A 22,201-nucleotide genomic window follows, 5' to 3' on the forward strand; every position below is an offset into this window, starting at 1 on the left:
TATTGTGTTGCATGCATCTTATATGCTACAGTTTAATTCACTGCACACAAGTGTGCCTCCCTTCAGGTGAGTTGGTAGAGTAGATAGTAAATTCTAACCCCTGGTATTCTTACTACAAGTGAGAATGCTATATCAGCATACTTACATTTTTACACTATAGGGTTTGTTTATGATATGGAATGCAGGATTCATAGTTCAAAACATGGGTGCAATCCACTAAATTTTTGCATGTTGCATCCTACCTTCACAAATCCATTGTCGTGAAACATGTAACCGCCACCATGAATACAGCGCTGTCTGAGTTCAGCAGCACTGCATTCATAAATGGTGGGAGGGGGTCGTTTAGGATAGGGGTTTCAAATGCCAAGAGTATCCTAAGGCCTTGGATCCAAAGAAAGTAATTATTTTGTCTTAGAATAAAACAGAACTACAATAGGCAGAACTTACCAGAACCAGGTGCAAGAAGCCAGCTGTACAGATAACCAGCAGCTAATGAAAAGTACAGCACCAGACCCCTCTGACTATTAATTGTTTCCAAAATCTGATCAATTGTCACAGGCGAGTAAGGATCAGAATCTTGCTGGCCAGTCTGCCTTTCTACTAGAAGATCTGCAAATGCCCTTGTTCTTCCTCTTTCCGCTACGGCTAAAGCTTCATCATGATGGCCTAAACATGAAGACATATAACAGAATGAATAACAAAAAAAAACTACACATGTATCAAAATGTGTGCAGCCACTGTATGACTCTGCAGTGTATAAACTGGTTACAATTACCCAGGACTGACAGGGGCCTGTAAATCACTATTCTCTTGCTCCCTCCAGCCATGTAAAACCCACCTTGTGTTTCAGATACCTGTACACAAACCAGCATAAAGGTATTACTGTTAAACACAGAATTGCCTCTAAGGTGTGCAGTACACAGATCCCACTGAAACACATAAATTAATGGTAGAAAAACCCTTTGGGCCTTTTAGGTCCTTGGCACAGAAGGCAGTTTGATCTACTGGAAACCCTTTCAAATACAATGGTGCATGCAGCATTTTGATTTATGTTTCCCACTGACCAAAACATTTCTTGTGCAATAGTCCTTAAAGGGAAAGAATAATAGACAGGAACATTTATACTCATCTAGCTCCATTTCAGAAGGCTATTCAGCCTTTTCATTTTACAAATGGACCTAGTCTCTCTCTGTGTCTTGCAACCCTGCTGAAGGCTTTCCAATCAAGGGCTTATACTGATGGCATATATATATATATAAATATAAGCAACACTGAACTCTATTCATTCAAGCGTGTACAGCCAATGTGACGTTTTGGTCTCCATTGGAACCCTTCTCATATATTTATATTATATATGTATACACACACACACACACACAATACAAAATAAAGTTCCTATATCATGACACAAACCTACAATGAATTTGTTGGGAGTTGGGCATGTGGAATTACCACTGTCCAAACATTTATATACTGTGTTGGAGATTTTTTTTCCCCACCTTAAAAGGGGTGGGGATCGGGAATTAAAGCTTAGACAAGGAGATTCGTAGTGGATAAAGAGACTTAATTACCTTCTTTCCATTGGTCTTATAATTTATATCTGTTTTTATGGATTGATATTAATGAGCTTGCATTTTTTTCTTGGAATTTATGCTGCTAATTTGATTGAGATATTTTTATTGAGTATTCTTAAAAGGGGTATTTACTATATACAGCATAGATAATAAGGAACGGCCATTTACTCCTATGGACTTTAAACCGTAGGAATTTATGCTGATTTTGGTGTACAGAAAGAAGTAGTAATTTCATTTTCACAGAATACATAGTCTACAATTAATTGTGTGTGATATCCATCTTTGAACTGTTTTATTTGACAAAGATATTTAGAAAATTTGGGGCGTGCACCACAGATTTGTTTAAAATAGAAAGCTGTACAAACCCTTTATCATATATATATGTAAATCTTTTATAGGGGAGGCTAAGCATCCCTATTTCTTCATTATTCTCAACCTATATATTATACCCTACTCTTCCATATATGAATAGCATTTGAATGTTGATCACACATACATATTCAAACCTTGTGGGACTACACTGATTTAGACTATCAAATAAAATGATATATAACAAGATAATTACATATGACTTTTTCTATATTCGAGGAGAAGTTCTAGCGTTGTGCCTATACAAACTACCAAGAAATCTTGAGTGGTACTGCAGAATGGGAGTACCTAGCTGTCAGCCTATACTTGTCACCAAGAGAAGACATAAGAACTCCTACCGAGACTGATTAGCACACGTTGCAGCGCCTGGTATGATGATGTTTGCAGATCGAACAGGGAGAGCTTATAATCAGTGCTGAGCTGGGCTTCATGTCTTATTGTTTCAAATAACGCTGAAGCTCTGTAAAGCTGAAACCGGAGAAAACACATCAAATATCTGACAACCTCTCTCTTGTAATTCAAGCATCCTAGAGGGATTATAGCTATTCTGGTCATTTCATACCACTGATTAAACTGGAAAGATATGAGCCACACTAAAGCATATGCTGTGGCATATTTATTTACAGTAAACGGTATGTTTTTTATTTCATATATATTGATCTGCTGGTACTGGGGAAAAGGGAAACCAGCTCCTTGCAGTGAATTAAAGTATGCATTAACAATTATAATAATTAATAATGATTACTTGGGAATAAAATATTCATATATTGCAAATGACTGATATTGGTAATACTTACTGTAGGTTAACATGCAGTATTGTTTCCCTTAACACAATAGGTAAGGGGGTTTTTTTTAGGTATAATTTTTTAATCAGTCATTTATTGATGCTTCACTATATCTTTCAAGGAGAATACAGCCTATAAACAGTGCACAGTCTATCCCAATAAACATGTACTAATAGATTACAGTAACACACAGCACTCCATCAATACATATTTGTATCTTTTGCAATGAATTGTTATAGTGCTTGCCTTGGTCAACCAGTAAAAACTCTATATATTACAGGTCAGTTTCTACAACCTAGAATCCAGGGTGAGTGTATTTCATAGAGCTATCCATGGCAATGGTTTCTATAACATATCATAGCCCAAAGATATAATTTCCCTTTCCTGATTTTACTAAGCTTGTCTGCAATTTAACTCTTATCTTGGAATAATAAGTCTTTTAGTACAATACACATGCATGGGGCTGAGACACACCCAGAGAAAATGCAAAGGGGATTTTATTGTTTGTACTGTTTAAAAAAAAAAAACAAAATAAAAGAACATTCTCCCCTCGGCTGGGAAGCTTTCATGGATTAATTTGCAGCACAAACAGAATTTGTGACCTTAAATGGCATCGCAGATATGTTATACAGGAACAATAAACATACAGCCAAGAAAATAAATAAACTGAGTGTTTCATTTCGAATGAGGAATTAAGATTTTTCTGCTGCAATTATTTGGGAAACAAACTTTAATAACAGTCTTCAAGCAAGACAAATGTAAAACACATCCAAGTGAGGGGGGCTTTAACCCTCTAAGTGCTTTCAACTTTTTGCTGTAAGTGTGCCAGTAAGCACACAATACAGTATAGAACAAAGGGTAACCTGGAGATAGTGTCGGACTGGCCCCCCAGGAGCCTGGAAAACTTCCAGAGGGCCCAAATGTTAGTGGGCCCTTCTGCTCCATAACAGTGTGCCTATGCCATAGCTATTCTCCCATAAAACCAATGAGCAGAAATGTAAGGAAGGATAGATAATAGTTCAATATTGTAGGTAAGGAGAAGTGATTAACAGAATAAAAATTAGCTTGGAGAGTGGGTCTAAAGTCCAAGGTTTTCTGATGAGCCCCTGGTACCCCAGTCCAACACTGCCTGTATATGTACAATCTACAGCACCAGCAAGATAGTACTTTTGTGTCAGTACTATAAACTTTATGTTTGCCTCCCGGGTTCCTCCCAATATTATTGATGGGTTTATTTTTGCAAAGGGGCCTGGAACTGCAGCTAACAAAAACAATGTTGGGTCTGGTCAAGCAGTGTACCTCTAGCTGCTGCTCTAAAATCTGGGCATTGTAGCTCTTGTGATGTAAACCCTGCTGCACTGAACTGCTCGACCAAACTTTATTCAGTTATTGCTGGACTACAGATCCAAGAATAATGTAACATATAATCAATGTTGAGGAATGCTGGGAGCTGTAGTCCAGCAACATCAGGATTGTATTCTTAAAATAATATTGCATAATAAAACTTTTGCTAAACTTTTTCCCAAATCTCCATGGCCAGCAACTGCTTTAAAATGCAGAAGAATCATCCAAGGAGAATCCCAGCTGATCTGTGTAAATTTGGCTCCAGGTTCTTTGTTCCTGCAACAAGCTTTAAGCACAGTTTCCTATCACTCAACAAATCTGTCCTTTATCCCTGTGTCTGATTCCAGTATCATATAATGAAGGGAAAAAATGGCATAACTATTTCTATATGTAAGATTACAGGAAGATGCCTGACATAGTGCTGGGTGTCAGCATTTTCATTGGTCAGTTCTCTTGCACTTAATAATGGTCATTTTTTTGCATCTACAATTAAGTTTTTTCAGCAACTTCTTGTGGCCCTGAGCAATTTGATTGCATATCTGCAAAACAGCATCTTTTTCCTATATTTTGGAGCCCTACAATGGTTTTAATGAGTGCCCTAGTTATGCCATGACCAACAATAATAAGAAACACATTGATATGCTAAGAAAGTCATAAGCCATCCAGAATTTGTGGAACCATTCAAGCAGTGCTGTATTGCAAGTACTGTCAATATAGGTGTTTGGTGGATGTTATACAATAGGAATGCCATGCATCTAACAACATGCACTTGATAAATGATACCAGCACTGACTTGATGTTGAGCTTCTTCCAGGTTTCCACTAGCCCAAAGCGAAAGTCCGAGACGATGTCTTATTTTGGCTTCATCTTCTCTACGGGCCAGCTGTTCTGCTAACCTCAAGCCTTTATACAACACAAACAAGAATAACATTAGGTAATGTTGAAATAAGAGTTTCCCAGCAGACGCATAACAGGTATTTTACAGCTCACACAGCTGAGAATGGGTCTGCTCTCAGTTATTAGGGTCAGCTGACTCTTTACTATAGAATACCAGTCTCTAGTCTTTTGTTAATTACTCACACATCATGATATCTGTTCTTAATAGTGGCAGTATTAATAACAACAACAACAGTAAAAGATTCCAATAATAGCTTATTCTGCTACCATGTTTCTATTTAGTACTGAAAATGCCAGACATCACAGCCTTCCAGTAAGAGCCAGCACTGGTGGCTGCCAGATCCTCAGGTTGCTTGTTAAGTTTACTGCACAATCTTCCATTACTCTTAACAAGTGTGATCAGCCCAGTGACTGCATAGTGTCACCAACTCTTAAAATCTGCAACATTCTAAGGTGACGAATACAGATGTTGAATGGTCTTTTAATGCCCAGTAGTGAAAAGGTCTTCAAAACCAGATGCGTTATAATATGTATGTGCCATGTGGTTGATTGGTTAACTCCCTGGAATAATTGGAATATTGCTTTAATTCAGATTGTCTACTGGGATGGGAGCTGCTTCTTCCTGTGTCTCAACATTTATTGTTTCAGCTGTCTGTACTACTAATGGATTGTAAAATGTACTATAAGCTCTATATTAATATAGGTATGTACATTATCACATATGTCTACAATCCAGCAGTGTCTCTCTCATAGGAAGAATTAGTTCCAAGTATTCACTTACAAGTCCCGAGAGTTAACTCTTTCACAAAATGTATTTGCTTTTTGTTACGCTTGCTGGGCTAAAGGGATATGTTCATCACATGATTTTCCTTTTTTAAAATAATGACCTTTTTATTGTTTTAATTACAAATAATACCATTATTTTTATTACACACATATAAAGAGTGCTCTAGTTTTGCCATGAATGAGATATAACCCTCATAATATTCAGCATTTTTGCCGTGACTCTTTTGACCTTAACATGTCAAATCAGGACAAGGCTGAACTCTAGCCTCTGCTGTGGGACAATTATTCATGTAGCAAGATGTAACAGTTAAAATGTGACACCTAGGACCATATTTCTAAAGCTTTACAGGAAAACATTACTTTTTGTAATGCCAAGCTGAATTCTAAGCATGTTTAATATACTTACACTGCTTTGTTCCCATTCCCTTTAATGGTTTTCTCCAGGTTCACTGAAATGTAAAATGTGGGCATAAAATATGGCCTACCTTTGGGGAATGTACATATATAAATAGGCGCACTAGAATTTGTACATAAGGTATTTACATCAAAGGGGAACCTTGAAATTATTCACTGCAGGTTTATACATATAGTTTATATTTTAATTCAAATTTTTTGTTGTGTAAAATGAAGAGATTATTTTTATAAATATGCCTCTGATTGTAGCAATGAAGCACACGTAAGCAATAAATGACATACCGCCTAAATGCCAGTACAACTCACCTTCCTGTAAGTACATAACGGCCTGGGAGTAGTTCTGTAAGGCATGGTGGGTCCTTCCTAAACTACTGTAGGCTATAGTCTTTGCAGCTAAGTCATTCATTTCTGCGGCAATGCTAAGGTGCTGCTCTTGGAAAACAACAGCTCGCTCAAAGTTACCCAGGGATTCATAGGTTAGTCCAAGATTTCCATACGCTCGTGCTTGACACGATGGATTATTTGTTTCTTCTGCTATCTGCAAGTCCAGTTGATGGAACTCTAATGCTGTTTCAAATTCCCCCATCTGCTGATGCACTCCACCCAGACCGCAAGCTGCATCACTTTCAAGTATCTGGTCCTTCATTTCTCTGGCAATATTTAATTGACGTTCTAGACAGGATATTGCTTGCTCATAATTTCCTAGCTGACTGTGCAAGTTTCCCAGCTCTCCATATGCCTGGGCTTTGTTTGACGTTTCCCCCAGTTCATGAGCAACCACAAGCCTCTTTTCAAAGCATACGAGGGACTGTTGCAAATTCCCCAAAGACCTACAGAGACACAGAAATACTGTTTAATGCATTTTGTATCGCCATAGTAAAATGGAACAAAATCTCATATACCATTGGCTTATTAAAATCATTTTTATGTCTACATTATTTACTGGAACTTTATTTTCATATTTTTGCTGATCTGCTGTTACACTAGGAACATGTGACAGGAGACATTTGCACTGTGGTAAACCCACTGAGTCAATACGTAATTAAAGGGACACCAGCAGCTATCCACAAAAACAATAAAAATGATTCAACTTTGATTAGTGTTAAAAGTTATTTTATGTCCCTTTTGACTATTTGCATAAGTAAATATATTTTATTCTATTTCTTTCCTGTCATGAGGCTTTTGCAGTTTGTAATTAGGTCTGATCAATGCTCCTTATAACCCTCATAACCCTGCAGTAATTTCCATATGTATTAATCTCATTTAATATTAAATTCACTGTTAAATAGTGATGTGGATTTCTGTGGGACAAGTAACCTCATCTTTATCTTATTTTCTTATCACTCATACTTTTCTTGTATGAAAAAGTCAGGGATTTTACTCAACATCAAAACGCATGACTGAAAGAAAGCAGATAACTGAAAGAAAGTAGAGAGATCCAGAAGTAATTATATATATTCTAATCATATTCACTTAACCATGTAAAATGATGCACAAGAGATTGTTACACTGAATAACCAAATACAATTGTACAACACGCTTTCACTAATTAACCCCCACAATGACATTGCTTATAAAGACAGATGGATGTGCAATACCCTTATGTTCATTACAACCCATAGTTATAATAACAAAAAAACTGTATGGTATGGTGGAATTTTATCTTTAAAAATCCACTGTTACATACACAGATATTGATAAAAGTTGGTTTTGTCTAGAAAAAAAAAAGAACACATTATGATAAAATGTAAAATACATTTAGAATCCACCAACACTGATTCACCACTCTGATTCAGTCATGTCAGAAAGGAGCATTATCAAGAAGCTCCAAGGAGTCCATTTTAAGATTTAATTATTATTATTTTTTATTTTTTTTTGGAATATTTCCCTTATCTGGAAACCTGTTATCCAGAAAGTTCCGAATTACAGAAAGGCCACCTCCCATAGACTCCATTATAAGCAAATAATTCAAATTTTTAAAATGTATTTACTTTTTCTCTGTGATAATAAAACAGTACCTTGTACTTGATTCCCAACTAAGATATAATTAATTCTTATTAGAGGCAAAACAATCCTATGGGGTTTATTTAATATTTAGATTATTTCTAGCAGACTTAAGCTATGGAGATCCAAATTACGGAAAGAACCCTTATCCGGAAAATCCCAGGTCCCGAGCATTCTGGATAACAGGTCCCATACCTGTAGCTTATATTATTTAGTGGATTTTTTTAGGAGACAACTGGAAACAAACTCCCTTATTTAGAAAACCCCAGGTCCCAAGCATTTTGTATAGATGACCTCAACCCTGTACACCACATCTATTAGAAAGAATAGAAAGATACTCTTACCTGTGTCCATTCCCTAGACCTCTGTAAGCCTTGGACTGATCTTGTAAACGATTTAAGCTCTGGGCTACAGATAAGTACTGTTCATAATATTTTATTGCTTCTTCATAATCGCCCAGAGCATCATAGCAATCCCCCAAATTCCCATAAGCTCGACCTCTGTCCAACATGGAATCATTTCCGTTCAACTGTTGTAACATTGCTAGCTGTTGTTCAAAATAGCCGATGGCTTCCTCCATTACGTTCATGTTCATTTTGGTGATGCCCATGTTTCCGTAGACCTGAGCCTCTATGCTAGGATCTTTTAGCTTTTGCCCAAGTTCAAGCTGTTCTTCATAACACTTAAAGGCCATTGTATATTTTTCTAGAGACATGTACACTGCTGCAAGGTGACCATGAGCTTTGCATTCACCTGGTAAATCATTTAATTCCTGAAAAACCTCTAGCTCTTGCGTGTGATACCCCAGTGCTTTGTCATATTTTTGTATCATTCTGTAAGCACTGCCTAAAGCAGCATAAGCGCTTGCCTCTAGCCGCCTGTCTTTTACTTGATGGGCTAAACTCAACTGCTGTTCATAAAATTTTATTGCACCATTTATGTCTTTCTTAGCAACAAAAATATCACCAAGGTTTCCAAGTGCACGGAATTTTGCTTGAGAATTATTCAAGGACTGTGCCAAAGACAAAAGGTATTTCTGGCAATCCTCTGCTTTATTATAGTTCATTAATGCTTTAAAAGCTAGACCCAAGTTGCAATATGCCTTGGCTTGGCTTAGTTTGTCATGAAGATCCTTTGCTAGTGCAAGATCCTGCTCATAGTATTTCACAGCATCCTGATAGTTCCCAAGGCAATAATGTGCATAGCCAAGATTATGGCACACCTTCCCCTCACCCTCCATATCTTGTAACTCAGGGGATATCCTTAGGTACTGTTCATAGAAAGGTACAGCCTGCATATATTCTCCACGAGAGCAATGAAAATTTCCAAGGTTGCTCAGTGCTCGAGCTTCACTTTGGATATCTCGCAGTTCCCGAGCAATGTTTAGATGGTTTTGGTAATGCTGTAATGCTCTATCATGAGCACCTAAAGCCTGATATGCTACAGCTAAATTCCCATGCGTAGATGCTTGTGAAGCTCGGTCATTGACCTCCATAGAGATCTGCAGCTCTTGTCGATGATATTTAACTGCTTGGTCGTACATTCCAAGTGCATTGTAGGCATTTCCCATGTTGCCATATGCCCGGCCCTGGGCTGCATAATCATTTAGTTCTTGAGCAATGGAAAGGTGAGTTTTATGTAGTTTCAGTGCAGTATCAAATTCTCCTTTCATCTGGTGTATTATTCCTAAGGAAAATAAAATTAGCCTATTATTAACATAGTGTAATTAAAATAAATAGACATAGCTGGTGACAGAGTTTAATGAACAGGGAAATACGTGCTGTAAATTATTATTTTATAGTTCCCTTGAAAGTTATTTTATAGGAAACATTTATCTTATTCCAGCCTGCTTACTCAACAATTTTCACTAACAAACTATCCTATGATGGATTATACTCTAACCTTCATGATCATCGCCTACCTAGGGTTTTCTGCACATTCCACCTACATCTGGCAAGGTTGGCAGACATGCATTTCAGCAATCATATATCTGTTTTAGCCCTATATCACCATCTATTCTGCTCAAATATTTTGCATTAGGAGGTACCATTTCCCCAGCAGCTGCTCTGCTTCTGATGACTGTTGGGCTGCAGGTGTTTGAGCAGTGGAGACATGGCTTCTGCAGCCTGATATGTTGGGCGGAGGAGAGGTGGCATCTGCAGCACAATCCTCACCATGCAGAGCAGAGCAGTTGTGAGGAAAGCTTTGACTGGCAAATGCAAGGGGGGGGAGGTGAACTAGGGAAAGTGATTCAGGAGAAAAGATAAGGATTTGCACACTGTGCCTCGGTATCATTTTAAACTATACCCAATGATGCAATACACTCAAATGGCAACTGCCAGTCTGTTATCTGAATACGTTTAGATGAACCCAGTTGTCAGAAGTGGTTAATGGTACTGCTTACCAAATTAGCAGTACAAAACTAACTCCCTACACTGTTACCTTACCCAATTTGAACAACAAGAAGAGAATTACAAATAAAATTTTCTACAAATTATATAGCCACAGAAGAATGGAAAAAAATCTATGGAAAAAAAAAACGAGCAAAAAAGGCAAAAAAATGGGAGCAACTTTTCACAATATTTCCCTCAAATGCTTGCTTAATTCAGAGAGAACGTAAACCCAAGAGTCAATTTGCGTTTTTTCATGGAAACATAGTTGCACACAAAGAAAAATCACATTGTTCCATTTATTTTTATTGAGGCTGAAAATCTTAAAAGTCTTAATGAACTTGGGAAGATAAATAAATTCCCATTGCTTGAGACACTTTTCATTGACTTCTCTAGAACCTCCCCAGCTTTTACTTGTCAAGTTTTTCTGGTGACTTTTTTGTTCCCATTCCCATTGTTTTTTCAAATCAGAAAAATACATAAACTCGATTTTTGATTAATAACCTCCATAGTCAACATCAGTATTAACTAGCCACCGTAAAACTTTAGTAACTCTCAAGATCCACCCACACTGGCCTCTAGGTATTGAAACTAGAAAGTTAAACTACTGTCTTACTGTATATCATGGTCTTCCAAAGAATATTCAGAAGTAAATAATCATCCACACATTATAATCCCTATAAATATGATGATTTTGACATAGGATGTAACCTGGTGAGTGCCAGAGCACCATTGTACCGTCACCTCAAAAGCTTTGTGTGAGCCACAGTGAGGGTGTATTTCCAGCTATGTTATACTAGTTATACTATGTGGCAAGATTCTAGAACAGTGAAGCCTACTGCAGCTTCTGCACATACTGTAGCTCATACCTTCTGGCTCTGGAAGAACTCTGGGTTTACAATGCAGCCTCTGATAATTAACTATGATATTTACCCCTGATATTTTAAGTACAAAAGTATTTTCTGCTCAAGGAAGCAATTAGGCCACAAAATAATACACTTATCCTACATTTCAATATTTTGGCTAAGCGAGTGTTTTATTAAGTGCTTGAAATAGATCATATTGATTGCCTGTGCGTAGTCGCTACTGATAATACCGGAGGAAATATAAATAGCATCATGGTACAGCAATAAGACTCGCACCAGTAAATGGTGATGAAATTTCTCTGTGGATCAATAATCTTCATACTATCAGACATATTTTGCATATCACCCAATAACCTTTCTTTCTAAGAAAAGATTCAGTACCTCCTCTCCCTGGCCCATTATAGCTCTCCACTTAATAAATGGCACACATTTGCTGGTTGCATTCAACATCACAATCTTGTCTTTATAATGAGCTTTTTCCTCTCTTAGACTGGAGAACATTTCAGTGGTTGCTCATCAGGCATAAAGGCATTGATTTTGGTTATATAAATTGGCTATTTAAGGCATTTAGAGGCTATTATATCACTGTAATCCAACTTAAATTGGGGTATTTTTTTTTACAAGCCCTATGGATAAAACATTTAAAGCCAGATTCCTAGAAACAACATCATTTTAAACCATGAGTGCCCCAGTGGCCCAGTGTTTGCCTTGTCAGCTGATTTGGGATTTACTGAGAAAAGTTGCATTTTTCACAAAATGGATTCATACTTAGCTTTTAATTCAGGTTAAGAAACACTATTTTTGGTTTCATTCTTTTCATAATTAAAATTCAGAACAACACTAGCATGATTTTTACTTGATTTTATCTGTGAAACTGTAACTGCCCTTAGTAAGATGCAAAGTCTCAGGTGGTGCAAAAGCTGTGGCAGGAGATTGAATTATTTTTCTGCCCGGCTACACTATGTCTAGTGCTAAATTGCTTTACATTACACTCTCCTGGATAAGTTAATGGGAATCTGCATGGACTGAGAAGCAGATTCTGTAGCTATAGCTTTTATTTCTTTCGCAGTACATTTACTACCTTTCTCCAGTGGCTATTAAAATATCTACTGAAAAAACACAACTGTAAACTCTACAAACCCCCCAGAGGAACAGGTACAGGTATCCATAGATCAATTATTCTGGAAACCCGTTATCCAGAAAGTTCTGAATTAAGGAAAGGCCATCTCCCAAAGACCACTATAAGTAACAAAAAACAATTTTTAAAAATAATTTTGTTTTCTCTGTAATAATAAGAATCAAATACAAGGTGCTGTTTAACTAAGATATAATTAATCCTTATTGTGGGCAAAACAATCCTATTGGGTTTATTTAATATTTAAATGATTTTTTAGCAGACTTTAAAGGTATGGAAACCCTTATCCAGAAATCCCCAGTTCCAAGCATTCTGGATAGGTCCCATACCTGTAATTACTTACTGTAAGGTTATTCATTAATTTAGTATTAAGTTGCATGCAATAAAAGTGCAGAAATGACAATGGTATTGAGACTATCGCCAATTACACAGCCCAAGGCTGACACCAATTTATAGTAGACCTGTCAGTGAGCAAAAAAGAAATTATTAGAGAAAAAGAAATGAATGTACCTCTAAGTATTAAATCCTTGTACCCGTCTGTGGCCTGAACAACATCTTGCCATGAACTGGCCGAAACTGCTCCTAATGAACCCTAGCACCCCTCATGGTTCAGTTAATAGGTGTAACAAACTGTTAGATATACAGCCTGCGCAGTCTATGGTGCCACACTCAACACACACATCAGTGATCGTATCTTTGCTATATGGTTGGTAATAAGCAGTGCTTTAGCAGCATGTTGTTATTATAACAATTTTTCAGCCCTTGATATAAAAACTGCTGACATCTCAGACATGGCCTACACAAGCAACCCATGCCCCCCCCCCCCCACTTGGATTTCAAGCATTTTAAACTAGTAAGTATAAAATATTTTTGACAGATATAAATCCAAACCTTTCTATCATACAGTGTAATAGGAGACCTGTGAATTGCTGATATGCTTTACTGCGGCTCTAGGTGAACACGTGAATAGCAAGGAGAACCAAATCCTAATGACTGTGTCAGATTCAAGGATTACATTCATTTTCGGCTCTAATTTACAAAGCACAGACATAAATACTTCATAAGGCTGTGCCAATCGAAATAACTTATACTGAAACAAAGACAATGTAAGACAATGTAAGACAATGTAAGACAAGAATTGTACCTTATTTTTAGCATTTCAAATAACTGAATTAACATCTACAGATTTTTATTTACTTTGCAGGAAAATAATAACATTACCAGGCCTCCAATCCATAATGTAAGTGTTCATTATACCTAATGTGTGAAAGATGTTACACTTGAACAAAGCCTATATATTATAAATTAACACCCCCCCCCCCCTCCATAATGAACAGCTACTGTCGCTGGTTTTTCAAAAATAATAGAACAGTTGGAATAAAGCACTGGAACAAGAAAGCACAGATGGAAAATCAAATCATCTGCCTGTTTGAACAAATCAATGAAGATTATCAGTGTTCAGGGGTATGCAGCTCATGCAAAAGGGGTCGATTATACAGCTGGCACGAAATGTGTCTCTGCAAGCTTCACTGGCAAATTCTTCTGTCATGCAAATCCCCAAATTCACTGGCTTAAATAGATGTAATTCAAACGTGTGCGCGAAAAGCATTTGGTAATTTGTGGTTTGTTAACCAACATGAATACCTATTACGCTGAATCTAGAAGCCCCTGGGCGGCTTGATCGAAAATTTTCCTAGATGCAGATATTTCACGATTATATTATGCTTCACGGGAAGGAAAAAAAATGTTTTTTAATATTCCAAAGTAAATAGCACTTTTACTGTGCCTGGATTTACACACATACGTTAATGCCATTCCCTCTTAGCTTCACTAGAGCTAATGCAATAATATATACACAGCAATATAGTCATTGAACAGGTTAATGTTAGAGGCGTGAAATGCATTAAGCCTAAGGTCCCCTGGCCGGCCGCCTTACAGATGAGCACACACTTGCAGTAGGCTAATATTAGTCTATATTAGACTGTATTATGCACCATAAAGGTTGCCGGCTAAACAACCTCTCGCTCCTAAACATAGGTTGTGCCCATATATATATATGCAGTTTACAAACTGGCACAAACTTTTAGCTTTTATGTCTGAATGCAGCAAACACAATTACTCTGAAGTCTTACATTATAGGTAAAAACATGGCAAATTGTGCTGATTTTTTTTATTGTTGTTGCACAGTGCTCTCCTTTAGTAAATCAAATTTTATATTTAAAATAGACATATGACTAAGTATAAGTAGTAGGCAGGGTTGGAATGAGGGGTCTGCCACCCCAGGGGCCCCACACACCGCCAAAGGAGCCCTGCCCCTTGTCCAACCCTCTCCACTGGGTAATATATATATGTTTATATATATCTATATATTTTATTAGTGGTATTCGTATTCCATATTCAATACCTGTGTATTTAGAACAAATTTTTACTTTCAGGGGAACCATACCTTTAATTTGTTGCTGTTCAGCCGCTTCCTGTCATCTGTAGGATTATTTGTCCGCAATGCTGCTGATTTTATTTGTATTTTTTCTATAGGAAGTAGAATTTTCTGGCTCTGTGAGTTTCACTGCATAGGGCTAATATTTTACATGGCGGTGCCAGAAGTTAGATGGGTTTCATAAGATCTGATACAAGTAAATGTCACACTTTTTCATTTTGGAATAAAATGCCGCCAGGACTAAAACTCTAGCATAACATGCAAAAGGTAGTAAAGTTAATGCTCTGTGTTGCAGAAAGGGGGAGGAGCCCACCCACAACATGGCAGGCCAGTGTGACCCTGCTTTTAGTGCCCAACAGGATACAGTCTTCTAAAAATATGCCTCATATCATATCCTTATATATTCCCAATCTAATTAGCTTTGACAGAGAGAAAGGTCCTAGTGGGAAACCATGCAAATTAATCCCTTTATTGTTGATGGCAAGTGGGACCTGCCATGAGCACAGTGATTTATCTGTAGTTTAACACCTTATTTAATGCAAGAGACGAAGATTGGAGAACTAAAAAAAATAGTTTTGTGGCCTGACCTAAACAACAGAGAGAAATATATGATGAGTGCAAACGCTATAAGAAACCTATGGGTTCAGACAAAGGTCTGCAAAAAAGACAAGAAGTATTGTGTATTGACTAAAGTGGAATATCTCTATCCATCATACAGTATTTTCTTTAATAGGATAATAGAGGGCACAGCACCTGGACTGCGCACCACTAAAAGCTTTGAAAACATAATGAATGGGAGCAGTGAAAAACTATGTAAACGAGAAGGTTGTGACCCTCCATTTCCTTTCTTGCTGCCTTGGACCAACCGCAATCATAAGGCAGTCCAGCAGTAATTAGAAGATGTGGTCAATGATTTTATGTCTGTCAGAGACTTTAACTACAATTAGCTCAGCCTGAACCTTGCACAGAATCTCCCGATAAGGAGAATTTCAGTATTATCATTCAGTGTCAGGCACCATTTGCTGTACATTTTCCTCTAAACAAAAACTGCTGCATTATAGATTTCTATAGTTTCTGTGTAAGGAGCCTACTTTCACACCATGTCATCTCCAGTGTTATCTCCAGTGTCGGCCTGGGGTGCCAGGGTCCCACCAGAAAACCATAGTCAGCAGGGTCACTCTCTAAGCAATTTTCTCTTAGTCACTTCTCCTTACCTATAACCTTGTGCTATTATAGTACCATTATATAACCTTCCTTAAAGGAGAATGCAAGTCAAAATTTAAAAAGCATACTGCCCAATAGTCCTCCTATTGTTTAGTAAAAACGCCACACTTTTGGCTCACCTAATCAAATATTTACTCAGTCACACTTACTTCACATTTTCTAGAACAGGCAGCCATCTCTAAAAAGGTATTCTCCCTTCCTTTCCCTCCTTGCTTCATACTGCACATGTGTTTCATTCCCTCCCCCCCCTCCCCTCTGCCAAATCCGCTTCTGATTGGCTGGTGGGCATGTGTAGCTCAGAACAGGAGACAGGATCAAGTTACACACATGCTCAGAGAATAGGAAGGTTGCCGCTGGCACCTACAGGAAGGGGAGAGAGATTTCAGTGATGTTACTGTAGCCTTCACACTGCTGTAGGCTGCCAGCACCAAATCTCAGAGAAGCAAGCAGGGATCTGGGAATTTAGATATGCAGTAAGTATTTAAAAAGAATGCCTTTAGCCTTACTTTTAATTTATATTAACCTTTCATTGTCCTTTAAATTTTTCCTCTTTGTTTCATGGGGGAATGACCATGAAGGTAGATTGTTGGAAGCAGGAGGGCCCACTGACCCTAGGCCCACTAGGAATTTTTCTCAGCGGGCCAATCCGGCACTTGTCATCTCACACATAATACAAGAACAACGACAATTCCATTTACCAATGTTAAAAGTTTCACTCACACTGTCTAAATCCAAGCATATGCCAATAGCCATAAAATCAAGTCCACTTTCAGTTGCACTTTTTAAACCAATTGCTGCACATCAATTGTCCATTGGAGACAAAAGAAGAATCCACAAAAGAACCTTTTACCAGAGAATTGTCCAAGAAACAGGTACAACAATGAGTTGAAATGAATGTGTGGCTTGTTTATAATATATTAAGATTGCCGTCATTGTCTTACTGTACATGGAATTACAGTTCAAAATGCTCTCTGAGATATATTTTCACACAATATGAAAGAATCCAATTTGTGGTTTCATATGAAAGCAGACTCTTGTACATCACATTTGCTACACAGAGAGCTTTGTCTGGCCTGCTATTAGTATAGAGCAAGTTCCAGTGTGACATATATGTGTGCATAGGGCAGCAATGAAGGGATTGAATTATAAAGAGGCAAGACAGTAGGTATCCATGGGCATTTCGAGCTACGTTGTGGTGTGATCCTGAGAAGGGGGAAATTACAACCTAAACATAAAATTAATAGGGGGTGTAGGAGGGGGCAGGGGGTACATTTCAGCATAAACAGAAATATCTCATGGTTTCATCCAACTTATACAGTTTGTTATGTCACAGGGGGGTCCTCTGCTAAGTAGAGTTGATAGATAGTTACCACAATGTGCACCTGATGACCTCTGATACATCCCACCTCCAGCTCAGGTATATAGTGCCGACTACAATTTTACAAAATGTTCTTTCACTTACTGCAAATGTGACCTGCTCTTTACCAAGAGTTATGCTTTGCTACATCATCTGGTTTGCAGGACATGAACAGTGTAGAAGAGAAAAAATTCCCCGACTAACCTGAGCAAGCAGCCAGACCATGAGTGCATGGCAGAATTTTCACTGCAGCGCACAGAGAGCAATTGTTCCGACTGGCCTATTTTACATCTTTACAAGAAAACGTTAAAAAAGCATTATGTTGTAGCTTAAGAGCAAGTAATTAGATGATAATTCTGTATCTGGCACAGGGGTAATCAATATAGCCACCCAACCAACACTAATAGTTCGCAAGCTAGCTTCTCCCGACTGGAAATGACGGCAGGTGTTGGAAGTGAATTATAACCGGTCTATCAGCGTTACACTTTTCTGCAATCAATACAACTGTTCAAAGTGAAAACCGCATTGACAAAAGGCACTTGTCTTTTATACTCTTTGAGTGGCATTTTGTGTTCATCAGACGCCAAGGATAATGGCATTTGCTTCAAAGGCTTAACTGCTTGATGAATAAGCTGGAACTGGTGAGCGGCTATTCCTACGGCACCTGTGCCATTCCAGGGCATTCACTTAGGGCCATGCAACAGGGATCAGTTATTGCTGCTTTTCATTTATACAGCTAAACCCACAACTCAGGTAGCAATCATTTCACTGGTTCTGATGGAACATGACTGTACCTGTTTATTTATTTTTGTTTGTGTTTTTATTTATTTACATTAAAACAATTTTATTTTGGAAAATACATTATAAATGATGGGGAAAATATCTCTATAGAGATAGGCATATACAGAATGTCTGCAGGAAAGTCTTGAATCACAGACTAAAAAGGAACAAGCAAGTAGGTAGGGGTTGAAGGAGATCAAGTTGTGATTAGCTGTGATGGGATGTTATTTAATCTTTACATACAAAATATGAACTTGGTAATATACAGATAAATAAGGAAGTTTAAAAGGAAATATGCAATGTCATTAATGGAATGCACAGGATCACCCATTATTATGCAATAATCAAGATCACCCTATGAGACATTCACTTTAGCCTGCTAAAAGGAAGCCATATCTATAAGTCTCACATGCAATCTTGTAAATGGAACATTTATGGTTTTCCTGTTTTTCATGATCAGACAATCATAAAGAAAACAACGCGTGCGTTAACTGATCACGCAAGGTTTAGTGCTGAAAAAAGCTTGTTAATCTTAGTAAGTTTTTGGGCTTATGCATTTGTATTTGCCTGAGCATGAAAGCTAGGACAATCATAAAGGGACCCCTCAGAAAAATGTAATAAAAGGCATGAAGTTTTTTTAAAAATTCTATTAACCACACTACATACCTCCCAACATTTGAAAAATGGAAAGAGGGACAAAAAGAAATGCACGGCAAACTTTTTTGATTACGCCCATTTTTTTGTTTGAACCACACCCCCTAAATACCACTCCCATTTTACTAAATTTGGCAGGTTATTTAAAGCTTGAACACATTTCTGGGGGTTTTGGGGTCATTTATGTGCTAATGTAGGTGAAATTGCCCTTTAAGCGGCAAGTCTCAGTTCCCCCCAAGAGACCTGTTTAGCTTATTAGTCTTGATGAGCGAATCTGTTGTGATTCGTGAAACGGGGAAAATGTTGTACGTCAAAAAACAAATTGACGCGCGAAAATTCTTTGGATGAGAGAGACAATTCTTTTGATGAGAGTGACAATTATTTGGATGAGAGAGACAATTCTTTTTGGCGCAAGACAACTCTTTTGACGCAAGAGACAATTCTTTGTCAAATCCATGCCTGGCGAATTTTTTCACCACCACTACTTATTAGTTACAATTGTATCTCAGTGCAGGTATATCTTGTTAAGATTTCTGGGCTCTCAGCCAAAAGCTACTTTTTAATTAAGAAATGTTGTATCTTCATTAGGAAAGGGAAATGAGGGACTTTTCAGTAAGAATCCGGGACTGCAGGTTGAGCTGTTAAAAGAGGGACTGTCCCGTGAAAATCAGGAGAGTTGTGAGGTATAACACTATACCATATGGATATGTAGGTACAAGTGTGTATTGTATCATGTCCTTAAACAACAGCTTCAGAGATAAATCTCTCATTGATTTTCTTTTATTACAGCATTTAAACCTCAATTTTTAAATTTCTTTTTATACACAGTTTTTTTAGAAGCCATGATCTACTTAATTTTTGGTTAAATGTAGGGTTTAGCATAGTTTACACAAACTTATTTGCATAGGGCTTCAAATTTTTGTATTTACAAATCCACAACCCCTTTAAAGTCATTAACACCAAAAAGTTTTGACAAACAAACTAGAAAATTTTAGCATCCCAACAGCAAACCAACTAGACGCTGGGACACAGTATTTACAGGAGAAAAATGCCAGGAATACTGGGATTGAGTCCTATTCGTTCCCCGAGAAACCCATTCTGCAAGAAAACTAAAAAATGTTTTGCATATATTGTTGTGTATATACAACACAAAAACATTCACTTGCCCCTATATAGAAGCATATGGCACCCTCGTGCATTAAAAACTCATAGTAATTCATAGTAATTCATTGTAACATAGTAAGTTAGGCTGAAAAAAGACACACGTACATCAAGTTCAACCATAATGCCTTTATATAACCTGCCTAACTGCTAGTTGATCAAGAGGAAGGCAAAAAACCCATCTAAAGCCTCTCTAATTTGCCGCAGAGGGGAAAAAATTCCTTCCTGACTCCAAGATGGCAATCGGACCAGTCCCTGGACAAACTTGTACTAAGAGCTATCTCCCATAACCCTGTATTCCCTCACTTGTACTAAGAGCTATCTCCCATAACCCTGTATTCCCTCACTTGTACTAAGAGCTATCTCCCATAACCCTGTATTCCCTCACTTGTACTGAGAGCTATCTCCCATACCCCTGTATTCCCTCACTTGTACTAAGAGCTATCTCCCATAACCCTGTATTCCCTCACTTGTACTGAGAGCTATCTCCCATACCCCTGTATTCCCTCACTTGTACTGAGAGCTATCTCCCATAACCCTGTATTCCCTCACTTGTACTGAGAGCTATCTCCCATAACCCTGTATTCCCTCACTTACTAAAAAGCCATCAAACCCCTTCTTGAAGCTATCTAATGTATCAGCATCAATCTAATCTAATATAATGCATGCTGTTGCATGATGGATGTTATAAATTACCAACATATTCTGCAGCCCTGTACAATAGTAGGGTGTGTAATGTACATTGAAAATAAAGATTACACGCAAAAATATAACTGATACAAAAGGTAAAGAGGGCCCTGCTTAAAACAGCTTACAATACAGCATAGGATTCACAAACCAAGTGAGCTGGTGGTGCGATCATGCTAGGAGTTGCAGCTTAGTCCAGCTGTTTCAGGGAATTCCCTGCATTCAACCCTGCAAAGAGTCTTCATGCAACCAATGTTCATACTTTGCCTCTCCCCAGACTGTCTTTTAATAACTGGGTGGGTATGGCAGAAAATCACCAACAAGCACATGCATACTTTATCATTAATGCTGAAAATCTCAGGATTCCATAGTAACATAGGACCCTGCTGTAAAAGTAAAGTTCCAGGTAGACTGCATACAGAGCAGATGTAAGGAAACCATGTGGCCATGGGGAAGAGCAGAAGCCAGGACATTTTTGAAAAGCATAAATATAAATGTATGGACAATAGAGTCCCACAGAGTAAACCTAAATGCCTAGCTCTCAGTAGCCTTTCAGGCTCACTGGTTATTAAGGTCAGATCTTGGAGCCTATGTACCAGTGCTCTGGTAGAACTGCTGCCTGTGTAACCCCTGCATGGCCAGCCAGTCCACACTAGAATATCTTGCTTCCCAAACTGCAACAGTGCAAAAAAAAAATAATCTCTATTCAGATAGTGTTAAAAACAAATGTACTACATTCTGTCTGAAGACACTAAGTGCCATACCATTAACTTAATAATTGGCTTTGTTGCACTTAAGTATTGCTTCTGGTATCCTTTCTTTTGCAGCCACATTGTAATTTATGATGCTGCATTTCAATTACCGCATTGTCATGGTGAGTCACGTTATAGATGATCATACAAGTGAAATAACACACTGAAATATTTGCTCATTTATCACGCTGGTACCTTTTAATATCTATTTTAAGAGTAAATATTTTAATTATTAACTAAGCTCTCATCAATCCTTAATACGGGAAAGACATGTTTTTGCATAGGAAAATGAATATTTCTGAGAAGTCATTTATTCTTGTTATAATCCTTGCGTAAAACGTTCTCGTAGAAGAAAATTTATGAAGAGAGTTAATGTGTTCAGCGTATTTTAATTGAAGGACCAAGGGCAACATCAAAATTTGGTGTAATCTTAATTCATCTTAAGGACCAGTTTAATGATGACAAAACTAGTATACTGGGTACAGCAAAATCCTATACTTTAAATACTGTGCACAAGTGCCTTGGCAAAACCCTTATAGTGCACTTTCTCTGTGTTTTTCAGTGTATGTGGTGGCACCAAGGAAG

General features: G+C 37.7%; 1 protein-coding gene across 4 annotated transcripts in view; it reads right to left on the bottom strand.

Annotated features, from left to right (window-relative positions):
• Positions 1-22,201, bottom strand: part of ttc28 (tetratricopeptide repeat domain 28) — a 302,774-nt gene that overhangs the window by 71,470 nt on the left and 209,103 nt on the right. For all 4 annotated transcript variants that reach the window (XR_004219877.1, XM_004910608.4, XM_002932099.5 and 1 more), the window contains 5 exons: positions 8,518-9,859; positions 6,476-6,999; positions 4,866-4,975; positions 2,282-2,411; positions 448-666 (listed from right to left, as the gene is read on the bottom strand). Coding sequence is in view for 3 of the 4 variants with exons in the window: in XM_004910608.4 (XP_004910665.2) it covers positions 448-666; positions 2,282-2,411; positions 4,866-4,975; positions 6,476-6,999; positions 8,518-9,859 (2,325 nt within the window). In the remaining variant the exon portion in view is untranslated. The remainder of the gene's footprint in view (positions 1-447; positions 667-2,281; positions 2,412-4,865; positions 4,976-6,475; positions 7,000-8,517; positions 9,860-22,201) is intronic.

Source organism: Xenopus tropicalis, chromosome 1 (assembly GCF_000004195.4).
Source record: "Xenopus tropicalis strain Nigerian chromosome 1, UCB_Xtro_10.0, whole genome shotgun sequence".
Taxonomy (NCBI): Eukaryota; Metazoa; Chordata; class Amphibia; order Anura; family Pipidae; genus Xenopus; species Xenopus tropicalis.